The sequence below is a fragment of the Antrostomus carolinensis genome, unplaced genomic scaffold (assembly GCF_000700745.2).
Source record: "Antrostomus carolinensis isolate BGI_N321 unplaced genomic scaffold, ASM70074v2 scaffold19181, whole genome shotgun sequence".
Lineage (NCBI taxonomy): Eukaryota > Metazoa > Chordata > Aves > Caprimulgiformes > Caprimulgidae > Antrostomus > Antrostomus carolinensis.
Window position 1 is genome coordinate 3,111 of NW_010295036.1, and position 18,852 is coordinate 21,962.

Sequence of the window (18,852 nt, forward strand, 5' to 3'; positions counted from 1 at the left end):
GTCAGTGTTTGAGAGGCATTGGACAATGCCCTTAACATGCTTTAACTTGTTCAGCCCTGAATTGGTCAGGTGGTTGGACTAGATGACCATTTTAGATCCCTTCCAACTAAAATAGTCTATTCTATTCGTAAGCATTTTGAGCCAGCTTTGCCACTGCTGTTTTCCAGGTTTGTCATAGAGTGAGGAGTAAAACAGAGCTAGAAGTTCAAAACAAGATGAAACTATAAGCTCTTACTTTGCTAGCTGTGCCTAGCTAATTACCTTACTATTCTAACTTGTTTTTTCTTTCCCTTTAAAGATAAATGGGAATAACCCACCTGACCAATGTTATCAAGAAAAATCTGGTCTGGGGAACAATGAAAGTCCAGAAGAAGGGAAAGCATCTGCAAAGAGCAATTTTCACTTGGAGGAGTTAGAGAAATACACTTTTTCTGTGTGGTAAGTAATCTCAGCATCCCAAAGTATACCTTGTTATTCCTTTATTATAGAGGTATCTGCATTCAGGTGAATGCTATTAGGCTGCAAAATCCAATGCAGGATTTGGTTGACAATTTAGGTTGACGATTACCTAAGCAAGGCCAGTTTGTGCCCTTTGTGTTAGGATTATGACCTCACGTGCTATTGTTCTACAGAGTTCATTTTTCTGTGTGTGTGCTATTGATTTGTGTGAATATAAAGCATTTTATTTTATGCTCCTTGGTTGCTGTGGGCCCTGGACTGACTTACAACATGCAGACCCTGCCTGGAATTCAGAATTACTGATTTCTTTGTACTTGCCTTCCTAATAGAACTTTACAAATAAGAGATCCTTTTTCTTCACAAAATCATTGTGAAGTAAGGAAGAGATGTTATTTCACCTTCACAGACAGGAATATAAGACAAGATATTTCTAGCACTTGTAAGTGACCAAAGACTTGGATTTTCTTTGATCCCTTAGTATTATTTATGGTTGAAGTTTATTAGAAAAAATTTGGAAACATTTCTTTGTCTGAGAATGTTGCATTGCTTTGAGAAGCTGTCAGGGGAAAAAATGAAAGATTTCTAGAAAAATTATTTAAGCATTTTAAGAGCCATATACTACCTTTCTTGGGTGTTGCTTTAAATATTATTACTTTTCTCTGTTATAAAATACACATGTGGGGAATGACTTAAAATGAAAAGATAAATTAAAAAGACTGCATCAAAATGAAATATTTTCATTTACTTATAATTATTTTTCCTGGGATTTAATCTTCTAGGTAATTGCAAAATTTGGACAGTTATTCATGTTTAGTAGGAAACAATAAAATTACAATTAAACAATTAAAAATTAAATTATTTGATAGCCTTTCCCATAGCTCTGGTTTTTTTTTTGAATGTTCAAAACACAGCTGTAATGTAAATCTCTGGTACCTATAGTTTTCTACAAATCAGCACCTAGAGTTTCAAATAAAGCATCCAGAAAATGAGCATCAGAATAGGGTGGATGTCTGTGAAAATTTGGTTTTAAATTACTTCCCTACCAAAATATTTGAAAGCAGGATTATCTAATCAGGCAAGCTAAGCAGCCTCAGCCTCATGGGTTCTGTCATTCCCTGTTCTCGCTTGCCACATGCATTTGGTTCCTTTAAAGTTTTGCAGAAAGTTAGGGAAGCACCCTACAGACACGACGTGCATTTTCACTGTAGAAATCTGAGCTCAGTCCTAGAGGTGTTCAGCTCTGAGTATTGCAGGAGGCAGCAGTCAAGCAGAAAAGTAACACACAATTAGAGTGCCATAATTCTGCTGAATTAATTGTGGTTATTTTGAACAATTAAGGACTCCCTCATCCTGGCTGTAATTTAAGAATAAATTTTAGAGTAACAGTGTTGATCCAAATATCCTTGCTGGCTCCCACTGTTTTATTTTACCTACCTCAATTTTCAAATTAAATTAACCAAATTATCATCAACCCTTTCTGTCTCAAGGTTCTTGTTTTCTGTGGCTGTGAAATTCACTGTCTCTCTTCCAGGTCTTGCAGAGTTACAGGGATACAATTAAAGTTTAAAGTCAGCAGCATTGACCCTTTATCCGTTTCAAAGTTGTTAAGCTTGAAAGTGTTGGGAAAGGGGCCCAAGTCCACCCCTCCTGAGCACTGAAGCTCTCCTGGAGCACATACTGGTTTCTGACCACTGTCCCTGTGGCAGCCTGGCCCCAGGCTTTGAAGCCCACAGCCTCTGTGATTGCACAAGGTGCCCAAAGGAGCAGAGGGATCAGGCAATTATCTAAGTTGGCATAGACCTTACTGTCTGATTTGGGGACCAAGAAAAAAATTATGGTTCTTTCTTACTTTCATTTTTTTTTCTTTTTTCCCCTCTCCTCTTTTTTCCCCCTTTTTTTTTTCTCCTTTTCCCTTTCCCACTCTTTCTTAGGAAGCCCAGTTGACTTTGGAGCCCCATGCCTGTGGGAACAATAGCTTCACTAGTGTTCCCTGGGAAGGAAGAGATATGTCTGAGCACAGTTACAGGGCACAAACCAAATATTCCTGGCACAAAACAAAAGCTACAAGGCATGCTTCATGGAGACTGTGCTGCCTGTCCTCCTCTAAGACAGCTAAGGCTAGTATTTTATTATTTCAGTACGCCTTTCTATTTACTGTCTCTTGCCATCCTGTTTAATATAATGATCAGCCCTTGCTTTTTTAACTTTTTTTTTTTACTTATTTATTAAGTGAAAGTCCCATGGGGTTAGAACAAAACAAAATTTAGAGAGCATTTCTTTGCTTTCTGATTTGCCTCTAGTAAAATGTTATCTTTGTCAGAAAGAAAAAAATAGGAAAACAAATTACTCCACCCTTGGTCAAGTAATACAAATATTATACTTAGCATGCCATGTAAAGAATGTTTCCTTAATAATATTTTTTTAAAACAGAGTTAATTCAGTTTCCCCGTGTGACTGAAGGAGTATCCAATACCTTATGAGTTGTTAGTTCCATTTGTTACCATACCAGCATGATGTTTCAGTTGTTGCTCACTTCTGTCTGTCTCTTCTCCCTTCTTCTCTCCTACTTTCTCCATCAAAGGGCATCAACTCCTCTTTGTCTCTTTCCAGACCTTCCTCTCTGTTAGGATTTCTACCTTTTAAAAAATGCAATGCAAGATAATTAGCTACTACAAAAATTTTTAATAGGACTGTAGATCTGGGGGCAGCTTAGATCTCCATAAACTTCAGAGTTTTTAGATGCTCCAAGATGCAATCTGAGCAATTTCCTTGATCTTTTATTGCAGCTGGTAAATCATTTATTGGGCTAGGTTATTTCACAAAATCCTCTTTAAAAACAAAATCCCATAAAATGTATTTATCATAAAATACTGCACAACCAACAGTCTTCAAAGTTGTACATATCCTGTATTAATTAAAAACTAGTGTTGTACTGTGACAAGTTAAAAGTATCCACTCTCAGTCTCTCTTTTTTTTCCCCCTCTCTCTTTCTTTGGTTCTCCCAGTATTTTTTTTTCTCTCTTCCTTCCTCTCGTTCATCTTCTCTTTTCTTGCAGGGCTTGCCAAAGGGAAGACTGACAAGTACGAGCAAAATACTCTTTTGTGATCACAAATATTTTTCTGATAATTGTGATTTTTTTGTTTGGGTTTTTTTTTTTTCCATTGCTATAGCGTGCTTGTCCTTTTCCATTCATATTAATTTGACAGTGGTGTTTCAAGTCCGTAGGCCATAGTCAAACCTCCTTACAGTGGGCATTATACACATATGTAATAAAAAGATCATTCTGGCTGCAGAAGCCTGCAGCCTTCAGCTTTGATCAGGCATCCTACACAAGTGACTTGTGCCTGGGTACAGCCTTGCTGAAACGCTTTTGCTTTGGTCCAGTGAATTGGGTGAGAGGAGAGATGAGTCCAAAACATAAGGCGAAGGAGAAGAGGTTAAGACAACAGACGACCGTGGTCACTCATTTACAGGGGGGTGCATACTGTTGAAGTTTTGGCTGTGGTCAAAGCCCTGTAGCTGCTAAATGGTCACTGAGTGCTTTGTAGACCTTTCTGGAGAGCTGACCCAGCAAGATGCCTTGCACCACGGCATCTCTGAACCTCCCTTCTTTCAGAAACTTGTGTTGCTGACACTAAAAGCCTGTGTAACCTGCAGCAGAACATGAGTATTTTTTAGTGGTTATTGTCTAAGTAAGACAGGTGAAATCTATAACCTTGAGAGAAAAAATGTTTGGAGGAATTTTGACCCTGTTAGCCCAAAACCTGCTGCCAGGAGCTTTCTAGCCCTGTTCTTCTGTTCCTTGAAACAAGAAAAATTTGAGGAAAATAGTGTTCTTCATAGAATAAAGCCAGATTTCCTGGAAGTGCATAATAAATACAGATCTGAGAAATAGTTTCAGCACTTCAGCACTTTAACACTGCTTTTTATGTGCAGTTGTATGGGAGATAGGATAAAGGTCCCAGATTTCAAAAACTTTAATCTGTCCTAAGGCAAAAAGAATAATGACATATCACTTACTGTGATTCTAAGAATCTTCAGGCTTGAGTTTAAATATAAATAAAGAGCTAGCAATTTCAATCACTGACAACTTATCAAAAACAGCACTTAAGGGTTAATATTACACATTAATATAAAAGTAACGATCATCCTTTGTCTCCATGCAATTAGCTTTTTAACAATGTGCCTATAGCTCATACCTATGCTAAATGCTGCTTTGAAATATTTTCTCCTGAACTCCAAACGTGTTAAACTGACTCTGTCCAGCTTCTGTAAAAATAATTTACTGTAGGGTGCTGCCTTTTGTAGGGGAATACCTAGTGCCCCACAATGCCCATGGTAGCTTGGCTGCAGGATCAGACAGCATCTTGAGACAGGAGACAGTAAGAAATAAATCCTACCTAGATTTATATTCTCGTCCTCTGGAATCTGTTGGGGATGGACCAGGCTTTGATTCTCACTTGCAACCATCAGGAGCAGATGCAACCTTGGTCTGAGAAGGGTAGCAAGGGGAAGGTGGAGAAGAAACAGGATCTTGACAGCATATACCAGCCTGGGTTGGGTGGGTGGGATTGAAGACCCCTTTGTAACCCTGTCTTTCCACCTGCAGACTTTATGCTTTTACCTGCTGATTTATTTATTTATTTTCCCCAAATTGATGAGGACACTGAGTGGCAGGAAGAGTTAACTGTAAACAGCACGATATAGTAAAGTTGGTTTTTAATAAAAACAATAAACTTTCCCTTTATAATACACATGTGATTTGACATTGAAATAAATGCAGATGCTTCTTTGCTCGGTGTATTCCCTGTTGTGCTTTCTAAAACACCTTCACATATGGTTTGGCTCATTGCTGTGAAACTGCTTGTTGTTTATGTCATACAAAGAGAACAGGAGGGTGATGAATTATACTTTGGAGGAAAATCTTTGTCCTGAGTGTTTAAAATTTGTTCAAAATTAGTGTTGCCTGTTTAAAAAGTTTCCCTGGCTTCTCCTTTGAGCTATTCTAAAGATTTCATTAAAATAAAAAAGAATTCTGCTGCTATCTATAAATGCAACCTTTTATTCAAATATGTAACATTTTCCTAAAATCAAAGGTCAAATTTTACCAGTTTTTTACAGCTGTCCTAGTAGGATCTGCTTCATCTACTATATATAAAATATTGCTATTAAGAGTGGGCATTCAACCTTCTTTGTGAAGAGAAGACTAGCTCTTTATTACTTGCTTTAAAAGCAATGATCATTAATAAATTACTTCAAGAAATAGTTTCTCAGTAACTTCTGATAACCCTCCTAAACCCCATTTCATTGTTTCTAATTCCATTTTGAAGTAGAATCTAGCTAATATTTTTCAAGATGGAGATTTAAAGGCAGGCCAAGATTTACCTCTTGAATTAAATCAGAAGTCCCTCTGTTTTCTTTGAATATCTTCAAATCTTTCACATGTCATTCCTGAAAATGCTGGAGCTTTAGCTGCGTGAGCACAGAGTGTCACCAGGATTGATCCTGATTCTGCACTCTTTGTGGGAATTTAGTTTTGCAGGTAAGTCACAGAAGGATGCAGGTCATTTTTTTCTTTTCTTTTTCCATGTATTCAGATGTCAGACTCTTGTTCATTTTACGTGTCCTCACATTTTGCAGATCAAATTTTTAAAACAGACCAATACGTATTTCTGTGGAGCTTTTGCTTTAGTTTTGGTTTTGTCAGGTATTTTTCTGGTGCAGTAAAAGTTTACTTTTTGGAAACTTATCCTACAGACAAATCATTAAATATAGCTATGGTATCTTTCATATCCCCTGTGAATTTTCTGAAGTTGTCTGTTGCTTCTTTTATTATGTAGTGTAATTCATAAACAGATAAAGTCCAATGAACTGCATACCTTTAGAGACACTATTTCTTTGCTGTCTTGTGCAACTGAAGAATTATATCCCTGTACCAGTGCATTGCAGTGCTTTGCAAAGCCCTCCAATACCTATGCACACACTTAATTTTGCTGGAATTTGATGTTTGGTGACGGGAAATATTTACTGTTGGAAGTACCCATGGACTTCAGTGCAATTATGCTTGATGGTAACTTTATTTATATGTTTGGGATGATAAAGAGTTAGCAGCCACTGTCCTTCCTCCAGCAGAATTGCACCAGCTGAGAGCTGGCCTTGAGCAATGGAGAGGAGAAATTGGTGCTACAAATCACTCAGTTGAGAGTGTGAGTTGAGAGTTATCAGTGAGCGATCATTCACTCAAGGTGCCAGCGGGATGTTTGCTTCCTTTTTTCCTTTTCTACTGGTTTTAATGTTCTTGAGCAGAAAGGAGCATTGAGCTCAGTCGTTAAGCAATTTCAGAACAAAACCCAAGTTTTCCTGGAGATCCTGGCAAGGAACTTGTGTGGTTGCCATCTGATTGTATGTAATGGAGCTTAAAGAACAGGCAAATGCACCTCGATGCTGGAGCAGTTCACAGTTTGACCTAGTCCTCTCCAGGAGAGTATGTTTATAATTCCCTGCCAAAATGCTTTTTCCACTCTCCTCCTCCCCCTTAGAGAATTCCTATTTGGTAAAAGTGAAAGATGTTTCAAATTAGGCAATAGTCAGGGGAAGTACACTGACAGAATATGGCTGTCATACAGCTTTTTGACAGAAATCACTAGTTTTTCTTCGTTTTAAATACTGCGAACATTGACTGTCCAGCCACCTGTCAGCCTGGGCTCCCAAAGTTGTTGGAGCCTTTGCCATGAGGGGACTCAAAGTGCCTCTGAGAGACTACTGCTGGCATTTCTCCCTCACAGGCATTTCACACCCTTTGGCCTTGATTCCTGCTCAGTGCAAAAACACTTTTTGATATAGCTGAATTGTCCTTTGGTTTATTCAGACTCATGGTAAGGTAGAAGATTTGGTAAGCTGGCTGTGAAGCATCGGGTAGAGAGAGATGTGGTTGTTGTTTGTCATTTAATACACATTTTGTTTTCATGAGCTAGAAAAGATGACATTACTGATGACTAGTGGAGAAAAGCAAAGCTATAAATGCACCATACATGGTCATCTCTAATGAGTAGAATGAATAAAAACAATAAGTGCATTACATAGCTAACTGTCACATCTTCAGGGCACTACAGTAAATAAGTGGGAGTTATACATGTGCATTAGTAGCAAAATGGGTACCACACTTTGGATCCTATTGAGTACAGTGTGGAGAGAAAAATATGATAGATTACTGCTTTTTATCTGTCACTGCTGTGGCACAGAAGCATAGACCATATGTATGTAAAATGACTTTGTTATTTCAGTAAATTCTCTAACTCTTTCTGTTGTAGCCTGTAGCAAAATGAATAAGTAACTGAAGATCCTAGTGGGATAGTTCTGAATCCATCAGAATAAAATATCTCTGCAGAGGCATAATTATTATTAAATATACAGTGATGTGTGACAAAACAGCCAGATAAGTTAGGAGGGTCTCTGCCCTTATAGGTTTCCAGTACAAACTGAGATAACAAGAAGCTGGGATGGTAAGTTGAAAAGAGCAGGAGCAGGGAAGTTTGGGCAAATATAAGCCTTGTAACTGGTGACTCGTGTTTCTTGTCTCAGTGGTGATGATAAAAGTGTGGATGACCATCAAAGTCCTCCTTCCCAATCAGCTAGTGGGACCAATGCTTCACCCCATGTATTTTGTCCTTATATTAGGTAGAATACAGTATCTTCTTACCTGGCAACATCAAACCGTGGTAGGGCAGAGGTGACACAGCTGAACAGGAGAGAACTGAGGGGGTCTGCCATTTGCTTGGCCTTAGATCCAAAAATCCAACCCAACCTGCCTGGTTTGGGAATCTCGTTATGGAATTCTGAATAAAATGCATCTGATTGCCTTTTGATTTAAGAGGAAGTCCAGCAAATCAGGAATTTGCAGTCGTCGTGCTTGAATGTTATGAAGGTGTGAATCACTGTCTTGAGCGTAGTTTTAAGCTGACTAGGTAGCTCTCTGGTGCACTTTGTCCTCATAAGCTTCTCGGGCTGGTACCTTGGTCTATCCCAGTTTTTGTTTTAGGTTTCTGCAAGATGGTTTGTTTTATGGGATTCACAGTGATGAAACTCCTGCTTCAGCTATTCTTTCCTGCAGCTGTACTGAATGCTGCATCTTTCTCACAATGTGCAGAGATGCCCTTTCTGACTGTTAATTCTCCAGTCTAAACAATTGCAGGGGAAGAGAGATGGGGATGGAAAAAAAAAAAATCCTATTCCTACATCAGTCCCATTACTCAGAAATAGAGGGCAAGTTATTTTACAGAACTTTTAACTAACTACTAATGTAATTTGTCTGCATTGTTTGCCTATTAATCCAAAAGTTACTGTTCCCCTTGAAGCTTGCTTTATATAGAGGAAACAATGCCACCCTTAACCTTCATATGTATCATTTTATGCTGGGTAACTGTATTTGCCTTGCATTTCAGTTAAATGTAGTACAGGGGCTGTCTAGCATCTTTGGTTGCTTAGTAAGTTATAGTATTTCAAAGTTAGAATAAATTCCATCTGAAAACACTGCATCATGATCCTCATCTTCTAAAAGACACTCAGATGTATGTTCATGACACAAGTATTCGATTTAGCCTTAGAGGTGGCAGGAGTTTTGAGGAAAGAAAAGATTCTCTCGTCTCTGGCTGTCTGCCTTTCCCTCTCTGGCTTTAACATACAAACACCAGATACAGAGTTTGACCTACAAAATGTCAGAGGGTGAAAGATGTGTATTCAGTCCAGTTCATCACACATTTTTTTTTCCTGCATCTGGAGAAACACTTCTCTGTCTGTACATGTGTATATGTGAGTAGATGAAAACAATCCTCAGTTTTCCTGGAGATAGCTGTAAGAACAAACATCTCTTCTGTGGTAACATCTCTTTTATTCTTTAGCTTTCAGGAACAATATGATAAACGGAAAGTTTAACAAACATAATGCCTGTATTTTTTCCTCAAGGCCAATACTGAATAAATACTCAATTTCCAGATTTGAGGTCCCAAACAAAGATCAACAGCTGGTCCTGGAAATCTAATGATCTTTTAGAGGCTTTAGATGAAAATATGCTTCTTCTGTCTTTTTGATCAGTCCCTAATAAATGAGCAGCCCAGATATTAAGTTTGTAGCAGGACTGTCCAAACAGTGGCCCAAGGAATGGTTCCATGCAGCATCTTAGTGGCTTCCAGCAATTTCTTGTGATTGCATATACCCAAAAGCATAATGCCAGCTGTGCTGCAGTCACAGAGATGTGACTCTGTAGTGCACTGCCACCAATCTGCAGAGTCACAGGAGATTAAAAAGCCTACTCGAGCTCATTGGTAAATTGACTATTATTTTTAGTTAGTTCCCCAGGTGAAGGCATCCATGCTATGTTAATAATCAGTCTGAATTAATTCTGGGAGAGGGTTTTCAAAGCAGTGTACAGCAGGCTGGTGTCCCAGTGGTGGGTTGTCTCCTGTGTATTACCTTGGAAATGTATTAGTTCTGTTTATTAGACTATCCTGTTTCTCTGAAGCACCGAGTCCATTTAACCTACTGTGCTAGTTATTTTCCTAAAGATTTCTAGACCTGTACTTTTTTAATAAAGGTTAACAGTGGGATAGAAAATGGGTAGATGGGAAATACAGTGAAATCTAACTTGGACAATGTAAGAAACTCTAAATTAAGGAATTAAGTGACAAAAGTAGTAATATTTTAAGCCTAGCCAGCACAAAACTACAGCCATGTGGAGTCTTCCCATTTGCCTTCACTGGGCTTTGGATCAGGCCCTGGAGATACCAGCCATATTTCAAGGATTTATGATCATTGCTAACTTTGGAAACACTGCCAGGCTTCAGAATAGGGGCTGTATTCCACGTGCACCGGGAGTAGTCTTTTCCCTACTTTGAGTAATGTTACAGGAACAATAAAAAATTCTTGCTACTGGGAACGCGAAGCTCTGTGGGACTTAGATGGGACCTGACATTTATACAGTTCATCACTACTGTAGATCAGGGAACGCTACTTTTAGCAAAGCATGCATATTCATTCTTTTTTGTTAACCTTTGCTTCAGTGCATTCATGACAAGATTGTATGGGTATGTAGCTGTGTTTTAACAGTTTTTTAATTTCAGTTGTTGCTTGAAGCACTATGCTGAAAATTAGACACTTTTAGTAGTTCAATTATTGTTGATTTATTCATCCCTCTTGTAGATACAGTGGATGTAGTTACTATAGTAAGGTTATCTAGTTCTGAATGCCAAACGCCAAGTTTCAGAGCTTACATCTTGGCAACGGCAAGACATATTGGCTTGGAATTTGTCATGCCAGCAGTACTGCCTTGTAGCATTTATTTCACAGATTTTCATTAAATGAGAGAAGACAAGAGAGAAGAGTGCTACTAGTGACACTGTGCATCAAACTGTTTACTAACGTTACAGGGAAATCAGCTCCAAATAATGTACTACAGGCTTCATTCTGCCACTTTTCCTAGACTTCATTGGAAGAATGGCAGTATTGCACTAAATATAAAGATGTAAAAATGTTAATTGGGAAAAAATGTTTTATTTAACATCACCTTTTTGGAAAAAAATGGGAAGCTTAGAACAGCAAAATAAACTAAAATGCTGTATAATTCTTGAACATTCATTAACTTTGTTCCAATTTCTCTTTTGGGGCAATGAGTCAGCAGAAACTTGCTTAAGTTCCACCAGATTTCGCATCTGCTCTGAGTATTTTGCTAAAGACAGCAAATGCTGCAATAATACAAAGGGGCAGATCCTCAGCTGAGATAAGTTGTTAAAATGCCATTTCCAGTGGAGTGATGACAATTCACTCTGACTGAGGTGTAAACTTTCATGCTAACCTATTGTAATACTTTTCATTGCACTGTAGGCTGTCTACATGTGAAATATAATGCACCTAATGGCATTTAAATTAGCTATCATTGGAGGCATCTGTCATACTATAATCTTTCCCAGTCATTTTCAAGGTCCTCTACCACTTAGCTTCCCTCTACTTTTCAATACCTTGTCTTGTGGTGATGTTGCTCTACACCCAAAGATACCAGCTCTCATCTCCTCTTGCCATTACTTCCACGTGCAGCTTTAACATATCCTTTTTCCTTGGGGAGAACTCCTCGGAATATCTATGAAGCCTTTCCTCTAATCCCATCCTCTGCAAAAAGGCAGCTACAAATCACTAACATCTAGCTCTGCTTAGAGTGATGATAACCTGAGACTGCTGAGACTAGTGTGATGTCAAACGAAAACACAGCCCTGTACATGGCTTTCAACTTACATTTGTGTTTTAATTCTCTGCCATGCAGCTTCAGTGCTACATTATGATCTCTCTGAAGCACGAACTGGCGATGTTATTAGTTCCTCCAGCTTCTCGGATGCTTCTGGAATAATAAAAAAAGGAATGTCAATTAACTTGCATTTACTATTTAGCATCAACAGGCTGAAGGTCAGTGTCACTGCACTCATTTCAACGGTTATACACATGTCAGAAACTGATTCTAATGGTTTAGGCAAAAATTGCAGTAGGCATATGAGAATAGCTGATCCACTTAGTGGAGTGATCCATAATCATCTGATAAATAACAGGATGTACTGTAGTTATTATTTTGTTTCAGTGGCTGTCATCAGCTAAAGGTTTCATCTTTGTTTAGGATTAAAATGATAAATCACAGATCTTCATTCTTAATTCATCACTTAAAGCTTCTCTCCAAAATAACTAAAGCAAAAATTTCAACTGGAAACAGAAGGAGCATAAACTTTTTTCCACTGTCATTATTTCTTCCTGGAGGTTGAGGACAGTATTCTACGCTTTAAATGCACTGAAGTTTTCTTTATATAGTATTCACCAAAATATTAAGATTTTTGGCTTTACAAAAATGACATCTTTTGCCCTGACAGTGCTTTGCTCTCTGGATTTTGAAACAAAGTTATTTTTTAAAATAAATAGAAAACCTAAAAATATATCGAAGTCTAATACTCTTTTGATCCATATTTGTATTTCTCATTGTCTTTGAGTCCTTGCTTCAGACCCACTGATCTATTAACTCTCTCTTCTTTACTTGGCTATGGTTTGGGGGTTTTTGTTTGCTTTTTTTTATTACTTTGTGTATGTGAAATATTTCTGGTTTCATTGCTGTCCCCTTTTCCTTATTAGTGGTTCACAGGTTTTCTCAGGCAGTTGCAAAACACATGTTGTTGCAGGATACTTGCTAATCCATGTTTGCCAGTAACTGAATTATACATGGGTGGCATAGCACATATTCAGTCTTTCATCCTTATCTGTTACTTCATCATTACTTTCAATCTGCAGTGAAAAATGTGACTAACATGTTGTGTGGTATAAATAGACACTGCAGGTTGAGATCATTTATGCATGGTTTGAATTTTGATGAAATTTTATACTGCCCTCTGGGCTAAACACTTAACCTAAGTGATTGTCCCAATAATTTTGTTGAATCAAACCTTTTCAGATGGAAGTTTTACCTTTCATTATCTTCTAAATTGTTTACTATAAAGCTTTCCAAGAGTGTTAGGAAGCAAATAAAAAGGACACAGTTGCTGTTTATCAGTGATTCTGTGAATCGTTGTCTTGTCATTATAAGTGACTGGAAATAAGGACATAAAATACTTTAAGTCAAAGGACAATATTTTTTTTTTGTTATTGCAGGCCATCCTCAATGTGTTTTTTCTTTTGCACCCACAAATTGGGGATTATACAAAATGTGAAAGTATAAATGTAGATCTAGTTATTTCCAAGTATTTGTGTACAAATATATTTGCATTTGGTACAGTAAAATATACCAATTTATGCAATTCTTAATTTTAATTTCTTAATTTTTACAGTTGTGTGGTCTTCCCATATTTATTTATTTGCTATTAAAATGTCTTCAGCAGTATTTCTGTTATTTTTTTAAAAATGATGCTTTGGGTCTATATTTGGGATAATTTATATTTCAATGCAAAACATTCTCTCCATGTAGCTTTATTGTTTTTGACGTTTAAAAGCCTAGAGTTTACTATTATGAGCTGAAAGCAATTATTGAACACTGACATTTTAAGTATGACAATAATGCAAGTAATTGTCATTCACTCGGTTAAGATATTTCTATTTCTTTCAAGAGCAAATTACAATTCAGTGCTCCTTCCTTTTAACTGGAAAAGTCTCCTTTGGTTTTCAGCTGAGGATTTTGTAGAGATTTTCACTGTTCATAACCATGGTGAGTTCATCACCCACCACTTTCCCTTAGCTGTTCTTAAGTTAACAGCCCTAATTTGTTAACAAAATTTAGGGAAAAGATTTTTCTTTCCCCCTCCCTGCAGAAAGCAACAGTTTCTTAACAAACATCCAGTCCAGAAGAATTAAGCAGCTCACTTCAGAAAGATTTTTCACTTGGTTGCGGGCCTTCCATGGAGTAGGCAGATCCCATGGTATCCTCTGTAGTCCCTTGTCTTCTGGTCCTCTTGACAGAGGTAAGTCATGGGGTAGTCTTCTATCCTGTCTGTCCTCCTGTGTTTCTTTGATGGAAACTTGGGTACACGGGTGGGGGGAATGGCACTTGGGTCTCACTCAGTGAGAAGATAGTCAGGGTGTGCCTCTGAGGACCATGAGGCTGGGGTTTACCCCTGAAAGCACTCGCCCAGTAGTTTGACTGTGGCACTGTGTCTCATCTCCTTATTTTCCGCCAAAGCTCCTGAGATGGGCTGCAGACATGTCCCCCATGCAGCGTGGTCTCTCAGCCTTTGTGTTGCACACTGGGACATTTGACTTTGGTATAACCAAGTGAGGTGATCTGGCAAGAGAGCCTCACACAGTACACTGGCTGTACAAATGAAGATGTGGCTACAGGTTCTGATGAGAGGGACTGCTGAAGCAAAACAGTTTTATTTTTTCAGCACCAAAGTCTCAACATTTTATCAAGGAAAAAATTCCCACAGAAAGACAGTTTTCTGGCAACTGCTGCTAGTCAGAAGTCTCAGTTCCCCTTCACACAACAGTCTCAATGGAAAATTTTATAGCTAGCCTTAGTGCAGACTCTTTCAGAGGTGTTGAGCACCCACTGTGCCCATTAAGTTAAACAAGCCCATAATGAGGTTTACATTTAATAAAGTTGCAGCCTCCACATGAACCAGGTTTACTGAGTGTTGCCTTCTTTCCTGCTGGGTCTGAGTCTGCTGGTCTGGATAACGTAAAAGTCCTGGACTCAGAGCACACCTTCACCCCTTGTCTTCATTAGAAATCTCCAAGCAAAGACTACAGAGAGTGTGTTTTCACCCAGCAGTGATGGTTTGTATTTGGAGATAAGCTTGCACGCAAGTAACGTGGAAAATTAAAAGGTTTGTACTTGGAAGAACCCTTTTGTTGGTTGTTCCACTACTAGCATTTGAGAATTGAGCTCTGATAATTCTGATAAATAAAAGCAATATATTACTTTAGTACGTACACAGCAGTAGAAAGACAGCTTATTATTAATTTTAAAATCTCCAGATATAATGGTAGAATAAAAAACATCAAGTGCATATTCAGAAAATAAGCAAAGTGAAAACAGATCAGATACTTCACGAGTACAAATTAGCTTGCAAGTCTGGTGGCTTCAGCAAGAGAATCATGTCAGCTGAAACACTGAAGTTTATTTGCACTTTTTACAAGAGGAAGTATGTGCTGTTTTCAAAAAGGAAGCATGAAAAGCAATGTATGTGTGACTGCGTGATGATCTGTTCATATTTACAGCAAAAGAGTTCAAGTAACTGTACCTCACAGCAAGCATTCCTCATCTTTGGCATTCTGAATTTAAATACACTGATGGTGGATGCTTTTGTAACCAAACCTAGTCTCATAGGCTGGCTGGATATGTTTCCAACATTGTGTCATCCAGCCCTGCTCATAATAAATCTAACTGGTTTATTGTTCAAGACTCTGCACTAAGCCCTTCTCTACAATTGAGTTCCTGTTTATGCTACTAAGGAGGAAAAGATGATTTGTGGGGAAAAAACTTTTAAAGTCCAGTGCAGATAACTGTCCTGAGTTTTCAGTATTTTAACTGGTTGAACAGATCCACAATCACCTTTTAGCTGGTTGGTTGGTGTGGCAAAAACTTGGTTTTGCCTTTTGGTGGCATCCCGGGGGGTAATTTGTTCAGCGCAGAGTTCTCCCCTTCTCTTTCTTTCCCAGGACTTGCCAAGCATTCCCCAGTCCTCCCACGCAGCCTCGGGCAGCCCTCTGGCCGAATCAGAGCAATGTCTCAGCATAAGGACAGTCCCCAGATCATTTGGATTGTGCAATGGAAAACGTATTTTCAATTTGCACTTATCCTCCTCACTGTGAGTGCAATCTCTCTCACCAGAGCCGTGCTGGAATGGGCGACACACCACTATTTTACAATCTGTCTCAAGTTACTCAAGCTGAAATGAAGGAAGCATATGACCACATCAGAATCAAGGATGTGTGGTATTACTGTCATGGTTGAGGTTTTGACAAAACACTTTTCACTGGAAAACAAAGATTTATAAAAAAATGAAATTGTGGGAAAAAAAAACTTCTTCCAATTTCAGGAAAGGTTAATTGGAACAAAGTTTGGAGACTCTTGAAATATTCCATCTTGATATTTTGAAAAGAACATTTGTTTTGAAATTACGTCTGTTTCACATGTTTTAATGTATACAGAAGTGTTCATTTTCTGTTGAAAAGGTCAAAATAATTTCAAAGCACTTTAAGGGATCAAAACAAGTCTTTTCATTAACCAAAATATCATTACATGAACATTTTTGTTTTCAACATTTTTATCCCAATTTGGGATCAGAATTGTCTTTCAAAAATCTTCCTGAAGGGGGAAGGTACTTCTCATCCATTTTTACTCTGCAATTAAAAAATTCTAAGAGACCTTCATGTATTAGCTAAAGTGAGGTCCTATGCAGTATGAAATAAGTACTATAGGTTCTCTTTGCCTGCATTGGTCATCACCTTGTGCAATTCTCACTTCTCAGCAACATAGAATCAGATTTGGGCTGAAGGAACAACAAACGGACAAAGGCAGTTCCCCAACCTGCTACCAGCTTACTTTATCTTGGAGAATAGTCTTGCTGTCTGTGCATCAGCATCCTTATTGTATTCTTCTTATGTTGTGTAATATGGGAAAATGTTATAGATACAGACCCTTACACTCATTCTGCTTCCTGTGGATGGTTTTTACATGTCTTCATTCTTGCTTGCAGCCTCCATTTCTGCCATTTATCTGTCCATTCTCTTATATTTTCCCTGCTCTCTTGTTTCATGTTTTGTCAAAATAAATAGCGTTCAGGCCAATGATAACTGTGGTCTTCCCTGAATTTTTAGTACTGTTTTGGTAGATTGGTCAAAAAGTTTTGATTAATAGAAAGGCGTTCACAGGGAAATGTTACCTAATTTTGTGTTCATTTCTCACCCAATGTCATAGAACCTGGCTTTTCCCAGATTCGTCCTTTTGGGCCTGGGTGGGAGTTGAAGACTTTCAACGTTTGTTCAAGATATCTGGACCTTTGACAGTCCATGTGCAAATTCAAATGCATCCACTGGCCTGTACAGACTTGCTCTGTAGCACATGAGAAGGAACTTCTCTGTGTCTGAGACATGTTAGATCTATTGTGTGTGGACTAACAGCCTTCAAACGTGCAAGAAATCTGGTGCTTTCTAGATGCCTTGGACTTGCAGCACACGTGCAGCTCTATGGGATAGCATTTCTGTAGTACTTTCTTGACTATTGGTCTGAGCGAGTTTATGCTCTGCAGTGCATGAGAATCTGCATCTTATGGGAAAGCCCAGAGATATGAATACCCTAAGAAGAACATCTGCAGTTATTTAATGTAAAATGAAAAATAACTTAATCTTTTTTTCTCTTGCAACATTGTAGAGATCAGACATGCTGTTATGTGGTGATTTTCACTCTGCACAGACCTGTACTTTCCAGTATGGCTCTGTATTAGGCGATTTATTACTATGATCTATCAGGGGCTAATTTTCAAATCACACCACTTAATCTACATATGAAGAAACAGCCCCAAAGAAATCACATTGTAAGCAGAATTTTTTTCAGCTTCAGGAATTATGGCTTAAAGAATCTGCCAATGTGAAGTTCTCAAACCCTCTTCAATGTTGGAAATTCCGTGGACTTTTGTGCCAGACTACAAAATGCAGGTGCAATATGTGACCAATCTGCTTTCTCTGTGTTTCCTTTTCTTCCTAACTTCATCTAGGACAGAAATACTAACTGATGAAATACCAGGGGCAATTATGAAGATCCATTAAATGAGCTTAGATGAGCCTATATACACAGTACAACCTTTTTGATCAAAGGATTTGCTGTCAGGCAAAGAGTTGACTAACAGGCAAATGATTTGAAACAGCTTTTTTTCCAGCCTGGATTGGGTGATAATAACGTGAAAAGAATGGAAGTGCTAAGAGGTGTGCTCTTTAACTGACTACATTAGAGAAAATATGAAAGACTATTGCAGGGTGGAAGAGGCCATCTCTTCCAGAGAAGAGATCATTGTTGCAGAAGCAGAGGTGGAGAAGATCCTGATGTGCTGAAAGGAACACTGACAGTCAAAGGAGTGCTCAGAAACAGTGCAGACATGCAAAAAGGAGGACACAATCAAGCTTTTTTTAAGCTTGTATTTTTACCACCGTATGCCCCAGGAAAGATGCATTAACACAGGGCAGTCACAAAGCTAGAGCACTGCAGTCCAAGAGTTTAGACCTGACCTGGAGAGGGGCTAAGCCAGCTGGCCTAATGCATCTCATTTTTTAATGCCCTTGCCCAGAAAGTACACAGAGAGAGGCCAAGGAAAGAGATGTTATTTCTCTCTCCTAGCAAAGAGACATGAGATCACCAAGAGGAAGAAAGAAAGAAAGAATGTCAGGGGTAATTTGAGAATTGACACACCAAGTCTTAGAGGCTATATTAAAAGAACTATTAGACATGTCAATTAATTTTCCTTTGCCTCATTAATGAGCATCTTAGCTATGCATCTTCTGTTTGAAGCACCAAGCAATCATTTTTCCAGATTTTTTCATGCTATGACAAGTCACAGCCCTCCTGAGACATACATGACACAGGGTATAATATAGTCTGATTATTGTTCCTAATTTAATGAATGACTCTTAACTTTTGAATTGAAGGGAAATTTAATACTCATTTTGAATGTTAAATATTTTGAATGTTAAATGATACTTCTGAAGAAAAAGAAACCTATGCAACCTATTCAACATTTTTCAAAGCACCAGTTTGTTCCATACTTTTAATTTTATTCTCTTGCAGTAACTGAGTTTAACCACTAACTCCAGTCTAAGAAACCAATCAAAGGCCTAAAAGAAAGAAGAGGGGGGGAACATAGCCCAAAACCAAAGCCAAAGCACAC

General features: G+C 38.3%; 1 protein-coding gene across 1 annotated transcript in view; it reads left to right on the top strand.

Annotated features, from left to right (window-relative positions):
• Positions 1 to 298: 298 nt before the first annotated feature.
• The window catches only part of LOC104532602 (uncharacterized), a gene marked incomplete at its 5' end in the record, with an annotated part of 44,022 nt that continues 25,468 nt past the window's right edge, over positions 299 to 18,852 (top strand). Inside the window, one exon of the mRNA XM_010177851.2 lies at positions 299 to 438. Within this exon, the coding sequence (XP_010176153.2) occupies positions 299 to 438 (140 nt within the window). The remainder of the gene's footprint in view (positions 439 to 18,852) is intronic.